At 35.9% G+C, this 26,082-nt stretch overlaps 1 protein-coding gene across 1 annotated transcript; it reads right to left on the bottom strand.

Moving 5' to 3' along the window:
• Positions 1-9,073: 9,073 nt before the first annotated feature.
• Positions 9,074-20,288, bottom strand: LOC142979076 (cytochrome P450 6k1-like). Its single transcript, XM_076123836.1, has 9 exons — positions 19,917-20,288; positions 16,202-16,402; positions 15,624-15,776; positions 14,990-15,174; positions 14,433-14,590; positions 13,938-14,056; positions 12,393-12,498; positions 11,891-12,139; positions 9,074-9,376 (listed from the first exon to the last, which is right to left on the bottom strand). Exons 1-9 carry the CDS (start codon positions 20,073-20,075, stop codon positions 9,204-9,206), a joined length of 1,503 nt encoding a protein of 500 aa, XP_075979951.1. The 5' UTR covers positions 20,076-20,288; the 3' UTR covers positions 9,074-9,203.
• Positions 20,289-26,082: the final 5,794 nt, after the last annotated feature.

Genomic DNA, 26,082 nt, shown 5'->3' with positions numbered 1-26,082 from the left:
CGCTAAGTAGTTGCGACTATGCGTTGTCCATCAGTCAATCAGTCAGTAACAGAAGAATTTTATATAATTAATTGATAATTGAATAATAAATATGTAACGCAAAAGTTTAAAAGTGAAGTTCCAAATTTTATATTTTGAAACGGGAAATAGTAGTAAGCCTTACACGTGTACAAAGTACCACAAAAGCTAATTCTCAGTAAATAAGCAACAAAGATTTGACATAGAAAAAACTTTCCAACTTTCACTAACAATAGCCAAAAGCTCTTTCAATTCTGACCATCAAATTGTTCCAAGCCCACAATGCTAATTAGTTTGCATGTTATTTTGTACAAGTACGGGCAAAGTTGGGCAAAGTTGCCAAGTACAGGCAAAGTTAAGGACCAACTACGGCCTGTTTTATTACTACCTGCCCTTTGGCTGAATTGTTATCATACCTCTTTCTTAGGGCCAGTGTACATGATGTCTTTTGAACGCGAATATATCACGTGCTTTATATTCGGTCGGGGAAAAAGTCTTTTCGCATTATAGTATGTATGAACTTGTAATAAAATCTCTTTGGCTTCAAGAATCACAAATGAGGACACGGTTCATTAGGTTTCTTTCAGTGAGCTCGTGAGGTATTCAGATATCGAGCTTTTTTGTGCAGAGAAAAGATTTTATTACAAGTTCATGCATACTATAATGCGAAAAGACTTTTTCCCCGACCTAATAATATGAATTTGACTATATTACAGTTTTTTACTTAAAAAAAACCCAACCTAACACCTCCCTCATTTCTGGAAGAGAACCTTGCCCAACTGTGAGTCAGTAAGAGGTTAAATTTCTTTTGTTATATATTATTTATTGCATCACATCTATGATTAAAGTTGTAGGCTTATAAGTATGAAACATATCCACGTTTCGTCATTAACAAAGTTTAGTCCCATGTCATTACTCAGTCTCCAAAAGGCTTTTAAAATATCAGGTTTGCAACAGCCTCTAGTACTATTTTTACTTAAACAAATTAAGAGTTCACGATGTTTTTCTTTGCCTATTTTTGATGCTGCCTACTTCATTCTCGAAAATGTTCCTTTCTGTTTATAGAATCCGCTTTTTACAAAACATTATTTATTATTTAGGTTTCAAACAGAATATCTGTGGCGTGGTCGTCAGTGTATTCGACCAGTTGATTATTACATATCGGATGGGGCAAGGTACTGTGTGCTACTACTAACACTTTTCTACTTTATATTATAATATTTGTATTGTAACCCGGAGTTTGGTAACGTACCTGGTAAATAGCAACAGGCTCGTCCTCTATTGCATGAGTCATTGCTAATGGTTAAACGTTAGTGTAGTTTTTACGTCTCTACCTATATCTTCGGGTAAAATAGGCCCGTTATTATGTATGTATGCATGTCTGTATAGATGTATGCATATAAAACAGTCGTTAACACAAAAGTATCTGAAGGTTTTCAAATCTCCATTTAAAGCAAGACATGATTTAAACTATTTAAACGAACTAGTTTGCCTTTTCCCAAAATAAATAATTCACTTTAATTCTTCTACTGTGAACTTAACTTGCTTTTTAAGGTCCTCATTATTTAATAAACGACAGACTAAGGTCCATATTAATAGACTGGTACCAACTTGGAAGTAAGGTTTTAATAATCCATTTGACGTACAAAAATTGTCTTCATAAGCTGTGTTCTCAAGTTGGAAGAGGTCTATAAATACGGGCCTAAGAATAGAAATAATTGGTAGCTTGTAGGGTATCTTAAATACATAAATGACGCAAATATTATGATTCAATCACTTGGCAGTTATATACGTCTGCTGATCAACGAGGTCTTAGGTTTGTGTCTTGAGACAAGAAAATTATCTTTGTGTTTTTAAAGCCTGAATATATGGACATGTTCGCGTTGCAAAGCAATGGGCTCGCCCCTTTGCGATGAGACTTACATGTAAACGTGTGTGTATTTCATTCACTCTTGCCTGCCAAAAATAATACATACATCACGCTTGTTACACCCATAGGTGCAAGCAGAGTTGTATGAAATACGCATATTCTGTCATCAACAAAGTTAGTCCATTGCCATATACCGGGCAATAAAAAACAATTAGAAATCAAGCCTTGTTAACTTACACACACACAAATGCATCCTCAAACTAAGCACAAACATGACTGCGCCCTGCAACACTAGTTCATCACACAACTTTGCCTGCACTGTGTAAATAAGCCAGTGCTTAAGCTATGATTTATGTAGCAACTTCCCCGCGATGCTTGCCAATAGAACTACTTTATATTTTTGTTCCGTATGTTAAGAGTTTCATGTAATGACTTGCTTACTCTAGACAATTCGATTTCGATCGTACGGATTCGAGTTTATGTCAAAATAGATCTTTAAAATTCCAGATGTGCGTGTGATCAAACGCTGTTTGCAAAATAATCGTCATCTTAATTAAACAATCTAAATCTAGGTAGTTTTTTATAATATAAAGAATAACGTTTAATTATGCGTTAGTTTGTAATTTAAGGATATGATTTGACATAAGCTCGAATTCAACACGATTGAAATCCAATTCGAGTGTCAGGCGAAAGCCAGCAGTATGCGTATCACGTATCTCAGTTGACAACTAGTGTACGTCAAATTGATGGTCACTATTCAGTATATTGCTGCATTGACGTAATTTGTTAACCTCTCAAGCGCCCGGCCACCGTGTCACGGTTGAATGTTCTACCCCCGTCAAGCGCCCCGCCATCGCGCCACCGTGGTACGGCAAAACGCTCTTACATTTAAAAAACGGAGAAACGAAATGCTAAAACTATGTTTATCTCTTTCAAACATATTTGACATTGAAGCTGATGAAACGAGACGACGATCTAATGCACACACTTGAATAAGTGGTTGATATAGGCCAGAGAGCACCTTAAACAACATCTGACCCAACGACATGTTCCTTTATGACCAATATTGTAAATCCTTTTTTTAACTAATTTTAAAGATTTGAGTATATTTTACAGTTGGATTTTAATGTCATTATTCATTAACTACACGATAAGACCTTTCGTCATATTATTTTTTTTGCCTAAAAATATTTTTTAGTCTTTCTTCAAACACATGCCTAAAGCACAAAATATTCAGATTAAACCGACTATTGTACTACCACTATCAAATATTATTTGTGTTTTATTTTTTTAATCTATAGCAAATTTTATGTCGATTTCAAATATATAAGGTATGACTAGGGTGTTAGTATTAAAATATGACGGAATCGGCGCTTAAACGCCAACCGCCAATTCAATTTCGCGCGCCATTTTTGGCCTGGACGCTTAACGGTGTATTTGAATTTTGACCGCGTTGGGGCGCTCGAGAGGTTAATCTACCAACTATCGTGGCAGGTCGTGGGTTCGATTCCCGTTCGAAAAAAAATATTTGTATGATCCACAAAATAATTGTTTTGGGTCAGGTGGTACTTTGTGTCCGTTGTTTGTATGTTTGTAAGTCCCAGCGATACTAGAGCAATTTTCAGTGAAGGGAGTTGTTTAAAAAAACAACGCATCTAAGTGTCTGTGAGTTATGTTAAAAAAATATTAAAATCTACCCCAAAAAAATATAATTCAAAATGTAAATATTTCATCTCACTTGGGGTGTGTGGATGGTCGTAAAAAATGTTAGAATATCGAAGGGTTTCGAGGGTCACTCTGCCCTGTGGGGGGCATGGGAGTAGGAAATTGAACGGCAACTTTTGTTATGCTACCTTTTTTCATAATATTATAAAATAAAGTCCCCCTGCAGCGTCTGTCAGCCCGTCTGTTCGCAATAAACTCAAAAAATACTGAAGGGATTCTCATGCGGTTTTCACCAATAGATGGAACTAGAAAAAGTTTTCTTAGAATATAACAAAAATATTTAAAAATACATGTCAATAATTCAGGATTTGATTAAATTAGTTTCTAAATCCAATCGAGACTAATCTATTAATACGGATATCAAGTATTTGGCTAGTAAAATAAATAAAGTTTAAGTTATGGTAAGTACTACGTCCAATTTATGTCCTACATGACTTTAAGTGTCATTTGAATACAGCTTCTTATATCCTAGGTCATGTGATAGGTCACATACATTGTCTGCATATAGAAGATCTAATTCCTAATCTACTTACATAAATAAAAATGAATTACCGAATTGTACGTACGCGTATAGCTTTTGAACAACGTGACAATACTGAATTATAATATTTTTTTTATATGTTTGTGTCAGAAAAACATTTGTAGGGGATCGATGGGATCATAATTCCTATGGGAATGGAATCTACGGGATAAAATTGTACCACACCTGGACGAAATCGGGCCAGTCCTGTAGTAATATTATAAATGCGAGAATAACTCTGTGTGTCACTTTTTAACCTAAACCACTGAACCGGTTTGGATAAAATTCTGTGCAAAAATAGTTTGAGACACGAAAAATGATTAAGTACAGTTCTTATTCGGATAATCCCATGGGAACGGGAACTTTTCGGGTAAAATGCTATATAATTATAGTTCACGCAGATAGAGTCGCGGGGAATAGCTAGCAATAATTTAAAAAACATAGGTTTATGCTTTTTGTATGTAAATATTATGTTTAATCGACGATATTTGAATTATTCATACCTTTACGTTACAAGAATTTAATATTTATAATATGTATACTTTAATAAATTATTGTTAATCGTCGATTATCTCATATAAGACCTCTTCTGGCTAAGTGTTTTTAACAGAAACAAGAGAAAAATACGGGTATAATAAGTTAGGGCCAATGAGAAAAGTACTTCATACTTCTCCTTCTTTTGTCAAATTTCGCAATGTTTCTACTACAGATCAATAAAATTGTAAGTAAGGAATTAGCTGCAAACGCCTGCAAGTCACTGAAGATCTAAATTCATAATTTTGTATTTACCTCTGCTAGCCGCGAACCTTGGATGCAGGGCTCGTTACTAAGTTGTGTATTATATCTAATTCAATATATTTAATAGCTGACCCGCGCAACTTCGCTTGCGTCACATAATTTATGTAAGAGAGAATGGGTCAAATATTTTCCCCGTTTCTGTAACATTTTTTACCGGTACTCTGTTCCTATTGGTCGTAGCGTGATGATATAACGCCTATAGCCTTTCTCGGTAAATGGGCTATCTAACACTGAAAGAATTTTTTAAATCGGCAAGTAGTTTCTGAGATAAGCGCGTTCAAACAAACAAACCAACTCTTCAGCTTTATAATATTAGTATAGATTCAGCTATCTAAGTATAGTAATACATAAAAACCTCACAAGATAACCATTATACCTAAGAAAATATTTTTATCTAAAACTACAACACCCTATATCTCCCTCAATGGTAACGGTTTCTTTTATCAGAGATCTGCTTGGTTCACATTTCGCCTCCCCCTGTAGATTAACTCGCCAGTTTATATATCATTACTATCGATGTCCCCACCTATTCTCATTAGCGATAGTGATGTACCACGAATAGAAGCAGACTTTATAAAAAATAGCAGTTATTTTTTTGTGTAAAAAAGCTATTTAAAGATTATTAAACTTATTAAAATTAGCTACTGCCTCTGTACGCGCGAAAACGTATTATTAATCCAAGTTAAAAACTAACTGTCCACCAAATTTCATAAAAATCCATTCAGTAGTTTTTGCGTGAAAGAGTAACCAACACACATCCATCCTGACAAACTCTCACTTTTATATTAACAGGATTTGAATAGAACCAGTTTTGTTTTTGCTTGAACTACGTCTTGCGTCTTATAATATAATAAAGAGTGGAAAATAACTGCAAAAATGCTATGCAAATTATAATAACGATACAATTATTTGTAATTTGTGTAATATAACATAATAACAGCGTAAAATATTAAACGTGAATATTAATATTGAGTTAGAAAACTACCTATGATAATTTTATAGTCATAACCAACCGGTATGATCAATTATAATATCTTAAAAGCGGCTAGTAGCTTGTTTTATAAACAAAATCCTAAAAAAATATTTTATCTGCGTTTCCAGCAACAAATAAATAGGTATATCTTAATTACGTTTCGGATTTCTTCTTTAACGTGTAGTAGAGATCTATTGATTTAAATTATCTCCTTCTTCATCACTATACTTATAAAATAGAGTCATCCCTTGTGTTTACCCGTCTGTTTGTTCGCGACAAACTGGAAATATACTAAACAATTTTTCACGGCATTCTCACCAAGAGGTAGACCGATTCTCGAGTTAAGGTTAACTTTAAGGCAATTTAATTTGTTAAAGTTAACCTGTGTTATTAGAAGCGGGCCGCAATATAATAAAAATAAAAAAATATCTTGCAATCGTTTAGTCTTAATAACATAACAGCCGTTATTATTTACAGCTTAAAATAACTGCTATTTATTTTCGTCCCACACTACACATTTGAGCTTAATCGCTAAGATAAAGGGATGGCGTCTTTTTATGATCTTCCGAAAGCTTTATGTGTGAGATAATGATCCCTAACATTCTATTAACGGTAGGTCATAGTATATTATGTGTTATATTGATCAGTACTTTAAGTTGCAGATCGGTCGAGTGGATTAGAAAAGAATGTGATACAGCTGGTGTCATGATTTTTTGTATATTATGAGAAACTAGAAGACTGCTTCTGTGGTCGGTAGTGTGACTGCCGTGCTGAGGTTTCGAGTTCAATACCTGAGTTGGGCAATGTGTTTTTTCTATTTTAGAAGGAAAATGTAGCCCGGTGTTTGGTAATGTTGGTCACATTACCAAACACCGGGCTACATATATTATGCTCACAGACTCGCCCCGTGTCATATGAGACTAAAATTATAAATGACAAATTATGTTACAATTTGATGAGCTCCTCTAAGGGCTGCCGTAGGGATAAAATTTTTAAGTACGTTTTTAATGTAAAACTACCGATACTCTATGGTGCGATTGTAGATAATCCCACAGCAATGTCTTCCTTTACCGCTAAAGCACGGAAATTTATTGTAATACATAGTCTCAAAAATTTATCGATTTGTTAATAACATTCTAAAGTCCCTGCTTGCTTAGACTATTTAATTTCGACTAACACACATTTAATAACGATAATAAAATACATTATTGATATATATAATATTATCACTATCCCAAAAAAAGGGCAAATTAGCCAAGCTCTAAAAAGCGTTCCAAACGCAACAACAACTGGCTAAATCAACTGGCATCATCTAATCTCAAGAAGGCTGTAGCTAAATTATTCAGCTTGTCGTTTAACTAGGCGACACAGTAGTAAGCCTGAGATGTCGGCCGTGCCTTTAAGCCTCACAGACAGATAGCGTTGTTAATTCTGATTAATTGCCGGACAAATCTAGGAGACACATATTTCGGGGATTCGCTCGTCTTCGTACCAAATTGCGCAGTACGACACTACAGTCTGAATTTAGTAGGGTAGCTTTTGACGTAACGACACTATGAATCTTAAAGATTTTTGAAAAGATATAACGTGTCAGAGATGTTTTAAATTATCCGTTGATTGTTTTGTTGACTGCTCATGTCAGTTGAAGGTCTATCCGACTGTTTATCGGCTTTTCAGATTTTTTTTTTCATTATTCCCAATGGTAGCCCTTCCCGGAGTGTTGTAACGTGCCTAGTATTTGCCAATTATGTTACATAAGACTGACACTAAAATGCGGGTGTACCTATTTGATAAACCTTAACCCTACAAAAAAAAGGTGTCTTAATTTCATTCACACCTGTCTAGACCTTTTGTTGCGAACGTTGTGATGTAATGCATGTGTATGTATCTTAAGGATGTTTAAAATTGCTGTTTTTAACATAATCAACGAGTCATTATTCTAATTATACTTACAAACATAACAAACACACACAGATCATATAGGTGATGTCCTACAGTAAAGTCAGGTGCGTAGTATTTGTAAACGGCGGTGGTCCAACACGGTGGTGACAGGGTGTATATTATTACTATGATTGAAGCAAAATAAGTTTGTAGAGATGTAGCAGGTGACGTTCTGTGTTGTCAATAGTCTCCGTGACACAGTGAGTCGGAAGGTCGTGGGTTCGTTTCCCATGAGTAACAGATATCTGTGTGATCCAAAGATAGTTGTTTCGTGTTTGCTTGTACTTTGTATCCGTTGTACGAATTTTTTAAAAATCTTTTCTTTCTGAAAAAGTACACCAAAGCTGTGTATTTCTTTACGCAATTATCAAACACAATAATTCGACTTCCATTTTACCATCAATTTATTATTAACCCTCCTTGTTATAAACCATTTCCCCTTAACTCAATCAGGGTAAAACAAAACTCGATTCCCATAAACGGTCCCAAGCCCGTTTGATTCGACATTTAGTTGAAACAAACATTTCGGAATCAACGGAATTAGTATTCTTAACGGCTATACCTCTCAACCCTGCCAGATAATTATTAATTAACGCCAGGGTTTGCTTGACAAATACCCTGTTTGTCTCGTCAAAATAACCCAGTTACTATTATAATTTTGAAAAATACAAAAGGGTTTCTTTTTTGAAAACGTGAGGGTATTTTTTAAGCGTGAGTCCTTTGTTTGCTTCAGTTTGGGCTCAGACCTTAATCAACGCGGTTGGTGGACAGAATTTTGATGTATTTAACTTGGTAGATGTGTTTTCTTAAATATTACGTATGTTTTGCTTGAAAGGGACATGTTGGCTGTTTTTATAAAAGACAACTTGTCTATTTAATAAAACGTTCGTACCTGCGGCTTATGCAGCTGACGATGGCTGGTTTCATACAACTATCTTATTTAGGAAATACATATAATTCAACATAAATCTTGCAAATATATAGGCAGAAAGATAGTTTACTGCCTCCGTGGTGCAGTGGTTTAGGTCGCTACGCCGCTACCATTATACGTCGGACGACCTCCCGACGTCGATTCCCACATGGAACAATTATTTGTGCGATCAATAAATCCTTGTTTCGGGTCTGGTTATACTTTGTGTTCGATGTTTGTATGTTTGCAAAAGTCCCCGCGACACAAGAGAAAATCTTAGTGCGGGAGTTGTCTTAAAAAAAAAGAATATTTATAAATATTAAAGTTTTATTACTTTATAAAAAACATCGCAAGCGTAACATAAAGGCTGCGTGCCGAACATGAAATGAAGCCTAACACATTCAATTTTGTACGCGCATCTACAATTTGGCCATTAGTAATTCTTCTTTCAGTTCCTAGGAACAAACTCCACAGATACATCTATAGAAGGCAAGTAGAAGAGTCCTTTAGTCTCAACAGGCACATCGTTTGGCACTGGAGAGTCTTTCAGTGGTTTTATTATGAAGTTTGTGCTAATAGCTGCTAAGGCAAACCTCAGAGAGAACTGGGCGAAACGTTTACCTGAAATGACAAAACATTTTTAATAAATATCATAGGACAATTAATCACACACGGTCATTTGATTCCAAACAAAGAGCTTGTACTATGGTTACCAGATAACTGATAAACATACCTACTTATTTACTTATAAATACATACATTTATAGATCAATTAACAATGAATACAAGAATGACGTTAGTTGTTTTATGATTATTAAACTTTAGAATGTTTTGATATTGAGACAAGGAACATTTTTCCCTCAAAAGTATGTTGTTAGGCTTATTTATTTATTTATCCTCCCTCATAAGCCGGGTTTATATTTTTTATTATTGCGAAAACTCTATCTCTACAGTCGGTACTATCAAGTATCCAGAGCTTGACAGTAAATATTTACTAAAAAATAGTTCCTAGGGCAACCGCTAGAGGCGTTGATCACGTTTTTATATAGCAAATTCGATAGTTCGTCGGTTGTAGATAGTACTAGAAAATTACCCCATTATAAGATGTTTTCTAATATCTGTTCATGTACATTAAACAACGTAAACAGTGATTTAAAAGGCCATTTTCCTCAGAAACAATCTTGTTTCTTAAAGAGTTAATTAATTAACATTTCATTCCATTTGATAAACGATTCTCTTTGACATTAAAATGGCCTAAACATCACAATAAATATTTAGTTGAACGTTTAGCCAATCTGTCAGTGCGTCCACAACAATCAACAATTAGAATTGAACTTGATTTGATTTCCTCTCTGACAAAACTTTGCTTTCAAACACCCAAGGTTGGGGGTCGAAAATGCCTTTTAATTAATTGACTGTAATTTTCCGGAAGTAAATGGATGGTTGGATCTTCAAAGATGGCACGTGTGGCATTATTTAAAAATTATTGTCGCGATTTGTTGTGATGTTTTGTCGTATATATGTTACTGTAAAAGCCCGGACTGTGGTAAATCCTAAGATTTTCCGGTATATCCTAAGATTTACCAACTCTTAATGGTAAAAGTCCGAACAATTCTTTTATTTCGAACTTTTACCCCTATTCACTTGGTAAATCTTAGGATATACCTCAGGGGCAGGTAAATGTAGCTAATATAAAATAATTTTATAGTTATAAAGAAGGAGTTTTGGGCAAACCGACATGGGTAGGTTAGGTTAGAAGGCTGAGGTGGGAGCGAGCGAAGCGAAGCTCCCACCTCAGTCTTCGTGGTTATTTTTTTTTAAACCACCCAGAAGGAGGAGCCCCGCGAAGCGGGGCTCCGGCGACATCTTCAAACTTTCATTATAACTATATTACGGCATATAATTATATCCCTAGCAATATCATTATATTACGGCTCAAACACATGATAATCAACTTTTACCGTGTCGTTATGTAAATCCTAAGATTTGCCAATTAAATGGTGGTAAAAGTTCGAAATAAAAGAACGTTCGGACTTTTACCATTGAGAGTTGGTAAATCTTAGGTTTTACCGGAAAATCTTAGGATATACCAAAGTTCGGGCTTTTACAGTAACATATACATACATAAATGATAAATATTATGTGTTTGGGGTTAACTGTTTATTGTAGTGCGGTCGGTAGTGTACAGCAGAGGTCTCAGGTTTGAATTCTGGGTCTAGCCCGAAGGTCTTTTCTGAGTTTTTCTGTCAAGAAATCCTTAGAGAGAGCCTGGAGTTAGGAAGTGAGCCTCGCCTCTTCATACATGGAACTAATATTTTAAATAACGAAACGTTTCTGTATTTCAGACAAGTCCGCCAAATTTTTATAAGAAAATAATTCAACGTGTTCAATATTTTCTAAAAAATAATTTATATCTTGTAGTTGTTTTCTATTTATCAAAAACCAGAGTATTTGTTCGTTATAACTAGCTACATGGACATAGATAGCAATATAGCACGGCTTAGCAAGTTGTGTTCAAATCAATTGAGCCGTGGCATGATGCCAACTGGAGGTGCACGAGCATCATGGATCGTTTCGTTCCTCTAGGCGACTTTTATGGCGTACAAACTATTATGGTACTAGAATTACTATTTTATAGCACAGTTTTTGGTCAACCTAGTGTCAAAGTTGTTCAAGTCTGAATAACTGTTATCTTAATGGACAATAGATGGTATCAATGATTGGCGTGCTCTCCATAGAACGGAGATGCTAAACTTTAGAATCACTATGCGGTCACCCATCTATGGAATGACCGCGTCATCGTTTGCCTAACCCACAGATCGTTTACCGACCCGTAAGCGCAACTGGCTAATCCCCAGTTTCTGAGTACATTTAGGTAGTTTATCTATGCAATAGCGTTTTTTTAATGAGTTTAAACGCTTTTGAATAAATAAACTTAAAGGGAAGAGCGTCTCATCTACTGACTTAATAAGAAAAAAACATGCAACGCGAAAGTTTTAGTTATTTTTTTCAACCCAAGAGGCGGGCGGGTGTAAAGACATCAGTCAAACCCCGTTTGCAGCATGTTTTTGAGAGGAACCATGTGCCGAGAACTCGTAACGTGTGATAAGGAGAAGGAAAGAATATTACACTTACCAATACAAGACCTTGGTCCATCACCGAACGGCAAATAAGTATAAGGAATGATATTTTTCTCGTTCTCCGGCAAGAATCGTTCAGGTCTGAACTCATTGGGGTCAGGGAACAGCTTGGGGTCATGGTGCATGCCGTTCACGTTGATGAACACCACGGTACCAGCAGGGACAGTCAGCTTTTCATCAATACGATAGTCTTTTAAAGCTAAGCGGTCCAGCCAGCCCATGATTGGGTATTTTCGCATAGTTTCTGAAAAATGAAAAGACGGTGTTATTATTCTTCAGACGTCTCGCCATTTATCTGAAACACGTTGCTCAACGTTAGCTGGAACTCCGGGATAAAAAGTATCATATGTATTATTCTGGGTCTTCAGTTACCTACATATCGAATTTCATCGTAATCGATTAAGTAGTATTTGCGTGAAAGAGTAACAAACATCCATACATACATACTCACAAACTTTCACATTTATAATAATAGTAGGATAATGAATAATATATACCTTTAAGTACAGCATTGAAGTAGGGTAGTTCGGCTAAATCATTTGCGTCAAACTCATCCGTTTCCAAGTTGCTTCTAGCTTCAACTATTTCCTCGTACAGTCTTTGCTATAAAAATAAATTATAATCTAATTAACATTATCGTCTACATTCTAGGACCGGGGAGTTGTCACGTATCTCAGTTGATAAATATTTGAAAGCCAATGCTGTACACTGTTTTCTCCCCTAGATTATAGTGATTAACATGTTACGTCAAAGCAACAATGTACTGAATAGTGACCACCAATTTGACAGACACTAGCTGTCAACTGAGATACGTGATAGCCGCCCCAATTCCTCAAACATCCTTCAACAAAATCTATAATATTTTCAAAAGAATCCGTTTTGGATTGTCTATTTGTGTTCAATAGCCGCATTAAGAACAAAAACCCTAAAGAGCGCAAATGTGGCGCGGTCTGTTGATCATGAGGGCTCGGGCTCGATTCCTGGGTGGGGTAAAGAATAATTGAAATTGTTTTTATACTGCCCGGTAAATGGTAATAAGCGCGCCCCCTATTACATAAGACTAATATTGTTAATGGCGAAACTAGGGTGTATTTTATACACATCTGACCTTTTGTTTTAACAGGCGTGATATTATGCACGTGCTTAAAGATATAAATATGGTTGGACTTACGAAACACGTTTTAATTATAAAATGTAATCAACTTGACGTAGATTGTAGTCTTCACATTTTTATTGAACCGAAAACGATTTGAGACAAAACATATTATTATCAGCTTACAAATGCAAGGTCGGGCGGGAACTACATTAATGTGTTAAAAGTATTATAATATCATCCATACTAATATTATAAATGCGAAAGTAACTCTGTCTGTCTGTCTGTCTGTCTCTCTGTCTGTCTGTCTGTCTGTCTGTCTGCTACTCAATCACGCCTAAAGTACTGAACCAATTTGCATGAAATTTGGTATGGAGATATTTTGATACCCGAGAAAGGACATAGGCTACTTTTTACCCCGGGAAAATGACGCATTTCCCGGGAAAATTCTCTCTTATGTGACGCAAGCGAAGTTGCGCGGGTCAGCTAGTATTATATAATATAATTGGAGTAGGTTTTTCCTTGAAAAAAAAAACAACTCCCGCACTGGGCGCCTATCCTCTCACAGACGGTGTCGCTTAACGACCCATCGGACTATGACAGTGACGGAATAAAGAGTGTACCTGTATATTGTGCACACTCTTGGACACTATAAACAAAGTCCAGTAGCTCTATTATAGAGCGCTATATACTACTATCGACTACCGACCACCGGCTAACTATCGAGAAATTGTGCACGGAAATCTGTTCAGCGCCTCTCGCGGGCTCCGTAGGAACTATTTCGGCAGCACGATTTAAATGTCAAAGTCTCGACACTCGATAGTATCGAATGTAGAGAATTGCGTTACTGCACGGTTGACAAATTTGAATGAAACTAGCCAAAGAATATTGGTCCGGAGCGGACGTAATAATGAAAATTATGTTTCTACTGCGTCATTGAATTAATTACCTGGACTTCAGGGTGGTAGGCCAACTCGTAAGTGAGATAAGTCAGTGTTGCAGATGTAGTGTCGTATCCTCCCTGCAGGAAGATGAGAGCGTTTGATATTAAGATCACCTCCTCCATATCTGAAACATAATATATTCAGTTGACAAGATGTATGGATGTGAATGAGGCAAGGGAAGTTTGTAAGGATCGTACCAAGTGGCGTTCGTTGGTCCTTGCAAACCCCTATAGGAAAAAGGTGTGATTTATGAAGTTAGTTAATGCGGTCGGTAGTGTTCAACTGCTGATCGAAAGGTCTCAGGTTTGATTTCCGTGTTATGCACAGTATTCTTGGTCATAATCTACATAAAGTGCCGTGCCCAGTAAATGGCAATATACTGGGTATGGCTCCTCCCCTTTTACAAGAGTAATTAATGGCAAAACGTGATGACAACATGGTGAGCCAACGCTACTTATCGTGGGATAAGGACAAGACAACGAAGACTCCAGTAAACTTACTCTGATTATCTTTCAAAGCATCTTGTCTCATCTTGAGCAGAGCATCTAATAAGTCTTTCTTTCCATCTGTCTCCTTGTCGTAACCTCCGCGTTCTTGCACTATCATCTTGAACACCTTCGAGAAGTATGCCATTGTGTGCTTCGGCCAGAATGTGAAGCTGAAATAGGTAAGACATAAAGGACCGGTTTCACAGGTTATAGATAAAATAGTTACAAGCGAATGTAAATGATAACAACTGTCAAAATTCCACCACTGCAATTATTATTTTTTTTATTTTGAATGCGGCTATAATTGTTGATATTGCCAATTACGCTTGCCGATTAAGCAGCTATTGGCGCGGTCATTGTACCTATAGATGGGTGGCCGTATAGTGGTATATATGTATATGGACTGAGAGTCTCCGTGCGCCTGAAGACCCCTAAGTCGGCTGTTTTCTATGAAAATAGCAGACGTTAAGACATTTAATGGAAAGTTTGAACAACTATGACATTAGGTTGACAGCTACTTACTTTCGTGCACGAAAAATTAATTAGAAAATATATTTTCTTATATTTACCCAAAAATATCAGCCATTTCAGGTACAAAGAATATAGAAGACCACTCAATGCCTCGGTACGTGCTGTATTTCTCGAAATCCTTGGTCATCTCTCTCAGATGTCCAGTGCCGGTCCTGGTGGACTCACACTTGATGCCAAACGAAGACTCTCCAATAATGTCGGTAGAATAATCCGCGAATAGAGGCTGGAAATATTAAAATTGGTTCATTATGTTCGGAGTTAGTTTAATATAGAGTTATACCTACATATATAAGGCTGACAGGTAAGTTAGACAGATAAATAATTACAAATTGATATGTTTGGACCATACCTCTCTCCCGTTCGGGAGTCCAGCAGTAGGAATATTTTGACACACACACATGGTCGTCTGACTTAAAATTAAGCAATGCTTGTACTATAGTAACCAGGTAACTTATATATTATGTACATAATACAGATTTATATACTGTTTAATACATACACACATAGATAAATTTACATCTAGGTTTAAAACATATATTTGTGGTTATCACACAAATATTTTCGAACAGGTTTGGCTAAGTTATTGCGACAAGGTAACCGCATTAATCACTACGCCAAGCGTGCACTTAAGAAAAAACAGAGAGCAGACATAATTTGAAAAGCTTATTTTACCCTCAAATTGATGATGACGCCATTTTCAGAGTCAGTCTTGATGCGGTGGATCAAGTCCGAGGTCTTGCTACGGAACAGCTCCTGCCAACCCCTCAACTTTGATGCCGTGAAGACCGCTGTTAGGCGTCTACGGAGAGATGTCCATAATGGGTCCTGAAAAAGAAGTTAATGGCTTACTTCTGAAAATGTTGTTGACGAGGTCCTTAACATTAGCAAACACTTTCAATAGTTTACGAAATGTTGTTTCTAAGAACCGCACTTTTTTTAGGCCTTGCACCCCGGTCTCGCCCCCTTTACCAGTATTGCGGCCGAGGGACAAGGATGATGACCCCACAAACTTGAACTTAAGTTTCTACTGACCCCCTAGACATTCCAAAGAGTTTATTTGCGTCCTTTGAAAAACACAAGAAACTAAATATTTTAATGGAATATAGTATTCCATTAATTGTTCCCTGTCATAAGAGACCATAATGAACTTATTATAAAAAACATTTTTCTCCATAAATAATTTATCACTTTGCAAAACTTAGAAGCGTGACAGGCAGAGATTTATCTATAGTTTCGATATAGTTACTTACATTAACAGTAAACAAATTAAGACAGCTCAATTCATCCTTGGTCCCAGTTCCGAGGAGTCTGTTGCGAAAGACGTCAGCGTCCTTCACCACAATGTTCCTGGTGATGTTGGGACAGTTCACGATGAGCCCTGGACGCCAGAACGACCACACACCGACGTAGGGAGACGAATATTCCAGGTAGATGTCTTTTAGCCATATGTTCTGCAATTTAACAATACAACTTGATCACTAAATATTATAAACTAAAGTCTCCTCGCCAGGTCTGTTTGTAGCGTGAAAATTAGAGCACATGAATATTCACGCGATTTTCATCAATAGATAGAAAATATCCTGTAGACGGTTTATTTGCAGGTTTCATTAGACACTATTATCATAACTAAGAGAAGATAAAAAGTTAAAAGTTGATTTTGATTTTGAAACAAAAATATCTACAAGGTACAGCATAAGTAGTGGCTTTCAAATAGTCGTCAACTGAGATACATGACAACCCCCGTGAGTTAAAGTTTATATTATTATAAGTTAGGTTTTTTTTTAATTAACATGACAATCACGTGTCTTTTGGCTTAAGTATTCTGCTTATGTAATAACGCAACAGTGCAACACTCATTAATCATACTTTGGCGTGGTTTTAATCGGTTTAATTACTTTTAGCTTATCAAAAAATATATACACACAGACTGTTAATATGGCAAAACTAGTGTTATGTTCGCGGCTTCATTGCCTTTTTTTCTTTGACAAATTTTATACTTTTTGTGGGATATAATCAATGAGAAATAAAATATTCTGACTTTTCTGTGTCAGTAGAGTCCAACTGTTGATCTCGAAGTCTTGGGTTCGCTTCCTGGGTTGGGCAAAGCGCTAATTGTTTTTTTTTTTCAATTTTTATTAATGTGGCTCGAAAGTTTCACAGAGTTCGTTAACGAGCCCGATAAATGGCTATAGGCTAACATAGTTAATAGCAAAACGTGGGTTTATTTAAAACACCTCTGCCCACACCTTCGAAGATACATGTGTGATATGCTGTACATAATATTATCTTTATATATTAATATATTATGAATGTAATAAGTATATAAAAATACAGCAAAGACAGATAGGAAATAATCTTTATGTTCGCTTACTGATTATAACAGAAGATAATTGGGTAAACCTACGTTGAAGAGAGATATTTTTAGATAGGTCTACGTTTTATAACTATCTGAAATATTAGGTCGGGGAAAAAGTCTTTTCGCATTATAGTATGTGAACTCGAATAAAATTTCTTTGGCTTCAAGAATCACAAATGAGGTACCCAAATATCGAGCTTTTTTGTGTAGAGAAAAGATTTTATTACAAGTTCATACATACTATAATGCGAAAAGACTTTTTCCCCGACCTATTACTAAGATTAGTTTTATTGAAATGTTATCGACTGTCGTTATGTGGCGTGGTGTATAGTGTATCTGACTGCTGTGGTCTTGGCTACGATTCCCAGGTCGGATGTTATAAATATTCTAATATATTTTAGGAATTTTATAAACTTGTACTTTGCTACCCCGAGAATCGAACCTGAGACCTAATAATCAGCAGTCTCTTTGGCATTATAATGTTTAGCTTTTGTTATCGATTACAAAGTGGTAATAGAAACGGAAGTAAACTAATATGAAAACAATTACACGTGGTAAATTGAAGTGATATCAATTGATACAATAGATAATTATGTAAACAATGATATACATCTTGTAGTAACACAACGTGTGCAAAATATATTAGCAAGTCATAGTAATCACCGCAGTGTGCAGTGGTTTAATCCGCCACGCCGCTACCATTGCGTTAGGAGGTCGTGGGTTCGCTTCCCACACGGAACAATTCTTTTTGCCATCTACAAATATCTGTTTCGGGTGTGGTTTTACTTTTTGTCTGTTGTTTGTATGCTTGTAAAAGTCCCCGCGATACAAGAGCAATTCTTAGCGCGGGAGTTGTCTTTTTAATTGAAAAAAAGTTGTTTACAGGCGGCCACGTTAGTAGCAGCGTAGTTATACATCGATTTATTTTATAGGTACTACACTATTAAATACTATTCTCAAAGTCTTTTCTGTTAAAAATTCTCAGAGATTGCCCTGGAGTTAGGAAATTGAGGTCGTAGACCTTCGTGCCCCGAAAGCACGTAAAGCCGTCGGTCCTGCGCCTGACCTCTCTTTGGTCGTGTCGGTTTATCCATTCCACCAGAATATGAGAGTAAAGGAACTGTAGGAGGAGGCTGGTTTCAATGAAACTGGCCGTCGGCGTCGTAGCCGAAATCAGCTAGGACAATATTACACTATTTACTTTCGTATAATATATATCCAAAATGTTGTAGCAATTAGTTAAAAAATGTAGCCTAAAAGTTTCGCTTTAATAATGTTAGTAAAAATTGTCGTAAAACTCATAACTTTGAAATGTCAAAGGTGCGTGGGAGGGAATGCTTTTACCACTTGCCATCAAAAGGTCACCTCGTCTCATGTAATTACTCAGTTAAAATGTAAACATTTGTTTACGTTTATAAATAGATGTTTGTAAACACATTACGTTAAAAAGGTTTGTTAGTTTGTTTTTAGGGATCGTAGCAAGTGGCGTGGTTTGATTTACCTACTATTTTGGTAAAATTACGTGATTGGCGTGATTGCAGATTTAGCAGATTCAAAGCATTTTAGTGCGGTGACAAGTACTGAAGAACAAATATTATGTATTAAGCTTATCTTTTCACATACACATACAGTATTTAAAATTGCTACAAAAGGTGAGTACTTGCAATCAAAAATTTAAAACATCAAAACGTATTACGTTATATATGTATATATATATATATATATTTTAATTCTTCACTGTAAGTGCAACAGAGTTTGAGGTGAAATAATTTATTAATTTAAAAGATGCTTTATAAATTAATTAACAAAAACAACAGGAAAACTGTTTCTCAGAATCGTGACTTGTACAAAGTGGCATAAATTGAGGACATCGGTATTTATTTCTTGTTATTAAATTATGTAACTTGTAACTTTCGTAAATATAATATATACAATAAAATATACATAATGCTAATACATACTAAAACATACGCCCGCCGTTATACCCAAAGGTGTAGGCAGAGGTGTATAAAATACACCCATGTTTCGCCGTTTACAGTGTTAGTCCCATGTAATAAGGGGCAAGCTTATTGCCATATACCGAGCACGTTAGCAGTCTCTGGTATACTATTGAGAACAATAAAACAAAAATCAGAATAGCTTACTCTAGAATTTTGTGTCGCCATAATTACATAATGATCTGTTTACATAATATCTAAGTATTAAACGTAGGGTCAATAACAGTTCATTGATCGTCGTCGTTTTTGATAAAATACAAATCATGTATAATTATATCGAACTCACATAAAAAATACAAGATACAGAAATTGTTTTTAATTTATTTCCATCAATTTCACATTTTCAAATGTGATAATATTTATACAACATATGTACAACTCTTTTCAATAGGGGTAGGCAGAGACCTAATATAATAACGCCACTTGCTGCAAACCCCACAAACATCTCTTGAATCATTCACATCCATACATTTGGCATATAGGACCTCTTACGAGTGGACGCCCGTGACATTTTCGCAACAAGGCGTGATTTTATGTAACTTTAAATATCCTCTTAAAGTTAGTTTTTCGTATGATGTGTATGTAAAATAAAACAACCACAAAATTACTTACAGGATTAATTTTCTGCAAAAACGTCATACTGCCAAATAAAGGATGTACGGGTAGATGCGGTATTCCTTTCTTTCTCCAGAATGTCTTCATATATCTCCATTTTAGCAGTACCCACGACACTCCTATAGTAATTAACGCGAGAATAATTTCTAAGAACATTGTGTTCTGTAGATTCTCTACTACTATCGACTACCGACAACCGGCTAGCTATCGAGAAATTTTACACGGAAATCTGTTTAGTCCCTCTTGCGGGCTCCGTAGAAACAAATTTTAGCAGTACATTTAAAATGTCAAACTCTCGATACTCGACAGTACCGACTGTAGAGAATCGCGCTACTGGTATAGAGACAGAAATGAACTGTTGTATGTACCGGTTCGATAACGTGTTGATAAACGTTTCATTATGTATGTATGTATGTAGGTATATATGTAGGCAGTTGCGGGATGATTTGTAAAAATATACGAGACAAGTGTGAGTTGCAGTGTCATGTAATGAGGTTTCAATGGTAAAATCCATTGAGTTAAATGTTTTGGTTTGTAAACTTGGAAGAAGTAAACATTGTTTTAATTAAAACATAAAATGGATTGACGGTTTACAGTTTTTGTGAATACTTCCTTCAAAAACTAAAATTAAACCCATTACTGTTTAAAGGACTTTTTAAATTTCCTATCTATCCATTGTTTAATTACTAAATTACTTATCATTTTATCGCTATTTCGCTTTGTACGTTTAACGTATTTTATTGTAATTGACGGCAATTATTTTTAAATTTTCGTAACTCGATAAAACCATAGGCAGAGAATCGCGTTTGATTGATTTTTAAAACACCTACTTGTATTTAAGTTGTTTGGTGACACCTACACCCCAGACAAACGTCAGAGAGAAGCATCATAACTAAATAGACGGCAAAGTGAATCCATGACTTTATTTATTATTCTTTTTAACCCTAATATCATTCCAAGGTTTTGTATTAGATGACGGAGAAGTTTTTAATCGTGCAAATCATGGAAACAGAAACTAAAAATAGTTGTAATGTTGATACGATTTCATGATATAGTAATCATTAATGTCGTGTGCAACTGGCTTCCATATTTAATATGTGGACCTATAATTAGAAGAGAGCCTTGTATGCGGACTGGACTTTTCTAACTTCTGGACTAATAAATAATAGTAGCTCAAGCGTAAGGTGCCCGGTATATGGCAACGCACTCCTGTTAAACCCGAAGGTATAGACAGAGGTGTTTGATATACTTGTTTCGCCAATTACGATGTTAGTCATGTTACAATAGGCAGCGGGCACTTTGACACATACTGGACACGTTACCAATCTCCGGATTATTATTGAGAATAATCTAAAATGAATAAGAAAAAGATCATTAGCACTTTGACCGACCTGGGGGGCTATCACGTATCTCAGTTGACAGCCATTTGAAAGCCACTATCCTGTCCATTGTCTTCTTCCTTAGGTTATAGTGATTAATACGTTACGTCAAAGCAGCAATGTACTGAATAGTGACCATAGATTTGACGTATACTAACTGTCAAATGAGATACGTGATAGCCCCCTAGGGGGGCTATCACGTATCTCAGTTGTCAAATATTTGAAAGCCACTATACTGTACATTGCTTTCTTCCTTAGAATGAAGTGATTAACACGTTACGTCAAAGCAGCATTGTACTGAATAGTGAGCATCAATTTGACGTACACTAGTTGTCAAATGAGATACGTGATAAGCCCGCTGGTAATCGAATTCGGGACCTCGTGTATACACTCCTGATCGTGCTAGAGAGCGGCTTAAGCATACATAACAGTAGTTTAAATAATATCTTTGTAATAACAAATCACGGAAACGTAACATTAATTCAAAGGATTTCGATTTAAATCCATTAAAAAATTAATATCTCAGTGGCAGGAGCCGCCATTAGGAGGTCCTTTGTCTGCCGAGCACCCATTGATCCGGCTGAATAATAACGTTATTGTAATTCAATTAGCGAGGTCCTGGGTTCGATTCCCGATGCCAATTATTGGGGACAATGGGCCGAAATGATATTGCTGACTGTACCTTCTATAGCTATTGTGAAATGTTATCGGACGGAAAATTTGGTTATCCTATGGCGTTATATGATTTCGTTTATGTATTATTAATAATCTTTAAATTATACTTATTGTCTCACAATGTTTTTCTTGCATACTCGTATAAGCACATAATATACAATAAAAATGAATGGTCAAATGTGTCGCTAAGCGCAAAACTCAAAAACGGCTCAATCAATACGACTAATTGTTTTGTAATAGTGTCTTTACGACATGGAAAAGAGATTTATGGAATGAAAAAAAAAATCAAGAACTGCAAAGAAAATCGCCGCTATCGAGCGGTGCGCGGGTCAGCTAGTAACACATATGTTTTGAAAAAAAAACATGATTTACTGTTCATTATCCTATATCCCTTTGGTGCGGACGTTTGTGTAGACTTTTGGATTTTGATATTTATGTTATTTATGATCTGGATTAACGCAATGGCTACTTTTTATCCTGGAAAATCAGCCATCAGTCAGCAGAAGACCAAGCCGTGGACGAAATCGAAGTTCTTTTATTAATAAAATTGATATCGATAAGATATAAGTAACCAGGTGTCACCGCTGTCTTGTCATGCTGTCGATGATCATCGTTATCTTTATTGATAAATATGTGTATTAATGTAGAATCATAAATACATAATCTATTTTTATATGGGTTTTTACGTTGTAATCTATTTTATCTACAATTTAAAAAATGAGTGCTATAACGGCAATTATATCTGTATGGTTCAAGCTTGCACTTCCCACTTTTCAAAATGTGTGTATTAGAAATAATCATCGCTTGTTTCAACGGTAAAATAAAACATCGTGAAACCTTGCATCTCTAAGAGTTTTCTACCACGTTTCTTGAAGAAATACTAAGTCCCCAACCGGCAAATGGCGTGGTGGACTTGACTCTTTTGCTGAAAAGAGAGCTTTACCCAGAAGTAGGACAGTCATGGTGGTAGTTTGTTATACATTAATACCAGAACTACTAAATGGATTTTGATATGGTACACAGATAGTTTGTAGTCTGAAAAAACACAAAAGATTCGATCCCGGGATTAATTTCAAACGGACAAAGCCGTGGTTTAAAGCTAGTCCCGCCAGAGTTTATAATAACAAGTGAAATGGTTCCGCATATCACGATAACGCGAGTTCTAAGCTACAGTTTGTGTTAAGTACTGAACTTTGCTCGATATACCGCCATTTTTTCAGACTTCCAACAAGTTTTTACAAGTAATTAAGAGAGGGTAGCGTAATGGTTTACTTTGGTATAAAGAATAAGATTTAGCGGGGTTTAAAGTGTTCTTTATTTTTTACTTTTATCGTATGGTTAGTGGTCAACCTAGTGTCAAAGTTGTTCAAGCTAAGAAAAACCTTTAACATGACTTAGCGACTGTTATTCTAATTGACAACCACGTAGACTAACTTTTTACTTTTAACAAGCTCTCCGAAGCATGGAGACACTCAGTTCAAATACCACCATACGGTCTCCCATCTATAGAATAAGCGTGCCAAGGGTTGTTTAACCCAGTGATCGCTTACCGACCGGTGAGCGCAACTGGCTGTGAGGTTATTGAGTTAAAAATATACCATTAATGGGAGGCGAGACTATTGCCATGCCATATATGTATTTATTATAAACGCGTCTTGAAACATCACGCATACAAAGTCGTTCCGTTTGCAGGATACACTAATAGATAGGTATTTTACTAAATATCAGATAATGACTGGCGATTTGATGACTTGCTAAGAAGCGAGGTAGCAATTTATAAATTTGTGACATTTATAAAAGTATGTTTCCTTTCAGAAATTAAGATTCAGAAATATAAGATCATTATTTTATGTTTTTCTTATGGCCGATAATCCTTGTATACACGATCCATGCGTATTTCTTACTGCATACTGCCTCTGTGGCGTGGCCACTGACTGGAGTAAAAGTTCTCAAAAGTAGTCCGAAGTTTGGTAGCGTGTCCAGTAAATGACAATAGGCTTGCCCCCTATTTCATGGGACTAACATTGTTAATGGCAAAATCTGGATAAATTTCATACACCTATGCTATAACATACATGAAATGATGTATGTATGAATTAATGCATTACATACGTCCGGCCTATGTACGCTACGGTCGTCAGTCTAGGCTGAAAGTAAGCTTTAGCTACTCGATTAATATCAGCAAAAGTTCACATCTCTCAATTTGACCAATTTAACTGTCTATAAATATGATGCCCAGGGCTTATCAGATAAATTAACGCCTATCTTTATCTATCAGGAAAACATAGACAATCATTCTGAGTTACCCCTCATAAAATATTACACAACATTGTGAAACAATAGATCCTTGTTGCTTGAAACTATAATTTACTTATTTAAGATTAAATATTAAGGATAAAAATAACCATAGAAATCGTCTCTTACCATCAGATGAGATGGGAGACCGGTACCTAATCCAATACTGTAAGTATAAATAAATAAAAAAAAACTTTATCTGTTCTGTTTTGTACTTGGATCATATATCAGCAACATAATAAAAAAGTTACAATTAAATCTTTTCAGCTTCTAAAAGAAAAGAAAGAAGAAAATAATTTACTTTATATTAAACTTTTAAAGCAGTGTGGTGACTCTTAGCATCTTTGGAATTGACATCTAAAACTTGTTTTCTCCAAAATCGTCATAAAAAAATAAAATAATATTCTGACTGACATCAATCCATTAGCAAAACCGCGAACAGAACCAAAGAAACAACCCTGCATTACGCCATATCACAAACAGATTGCTATCCAAAACTGAAAACCGTTTACCATTTAGCTGAGCCGTTCCCTCGAATGTAAGAAACAAACAATTTTCCCTACAATATCACCATCATTACTTGGTGTTTTTCCATAAGGATATTGTATTTTCTCCACAGTTTTTCGTCTTAAGCCACGTACAGATCACACAATATGATATTGCACACATCGGCTAGTGAGTTCACATTGCGTGCAACTGTCTAACCGGTGTAGCGCGATTATTTTCGACTATGATTGACTATCGTCAACTGGCTGGTCGTCGACAAATGTATGAAAACACTATCAGCGCCCCTAGCGGATCCTGAAGGAACAAATTTTGAGTAGTCAACCGACTGTAGAAAAATCGCGCCATTGAACTGCATTTCTTTAAATAACTGTCTAAATTACTTACTTTACGCATGATTTTATTATTTTGATATAATCACAGGTGATTTTTGTGCTGCATAATACATTAAAGCATTCAGACGGCGAATTCTTGCATTGCAGCATTTGGAAGGAAAATCATAAATTGCATGATACATTATACGTTTTTATTTCATTATAATGTTACGGTAAATCCTTGCATTGCATTTTACAATATAGCGTTTTGACGGCAAATTTTACCGTTGCATGTTCATGACGCGTAGCATTGCGCAAATCTATACGTACCGTTACAAGTACTCTAGCATATTTTCCCGTTCCGCTTTTGTCCTTATACCGAGTGGTAAAGACACAGATTCACAAAACTGTTATTGCTTATAATAACTGGATAAGGGTTCAACTTTAAGGATGGATATTTTTTTCGGTAAGATGAAGGTTTATTTTGGCGTAGTGGTTTGTGGTCAGCTTATAGTTTTGTGCCGTATATCGTAGGTTCGAAAATGCAGTACATTTTTTCATTTGCGCATTTTTTAATCATTACTTGTATTGTAATATGTAAAAAATAAGGTATCTGGAACAAATACGGCCAGCCGAAAAGTGCGGTGTTGGTCGCCACACCACGACCACTGCGTCGGGAGGTCGTGGGTTCGATTCCTACACGGGACAATTATTTGGGCGATCCACAAAATAATTTTTTCGGGTCTGGTTTTACTTTGTGTCCGTTGTTTGTATGTTTGTAAAAGTCCCCGCGACACAAGAGCAATTCTTAGTGCGGGAGTTGTCTTTAAAAAAAAAAGAAAAAAAAGACATATTTATCCAAACACGAAATATTGTAACGCGACCATAGATTGTCGTTAGTATCGCATGTATCCGAACAGCGTACTTGTCAACCCTTCCAGCACCCTGCTAGTCGCCTAGTGTCAGTTAAAGAACTCCCACACAGTAGTTATATAA

This window comes from Anticarsia gemmatalis, chromosome 15, assembly GCF_050436995.1.
Source record: "Anticarsia gemmatalis isolate Benzon Research Colony breed Stoneville strain chromosome 15, ilAntGemm2 primary, whole genome shotgun sequence".
Classification (NCBI taxonomy): domain Eukaryota; kingdom Metazoa; phylum Arthropoda; class Insecta; order Lepidoptera; family Erebidae; genus Anticarsia; species Anticarsia gemmatalis.
Note: the sequence above shows the minus strand (reverse complement) of the source record. Positions and strands in the feature narration are given on the sequence as shown.

Coding starts and splice junctions, on each gene's coding strand:
- LOC142979076 (XM_076123836.1), bottom strand. CDS start 20,075: ATGTTCTTAGAAATTATTCTCGCGTTAATTACTATAGGAGTGTCGTGG. Junction 15,175..15,623: donor GCGTCATCATCAATTTGAGG/GTAAAATAAGCT, acceptor TAATATTTCCAG/CCTCTATTCGCGGATTATTC. Junction 9,377..11,890: donor TGGACCAAGGTCTTGTATTG/GTAAGTGTAATA, acceptor TTGTCATTTCAG/GTAAACGTTTCGCCCAGTTC.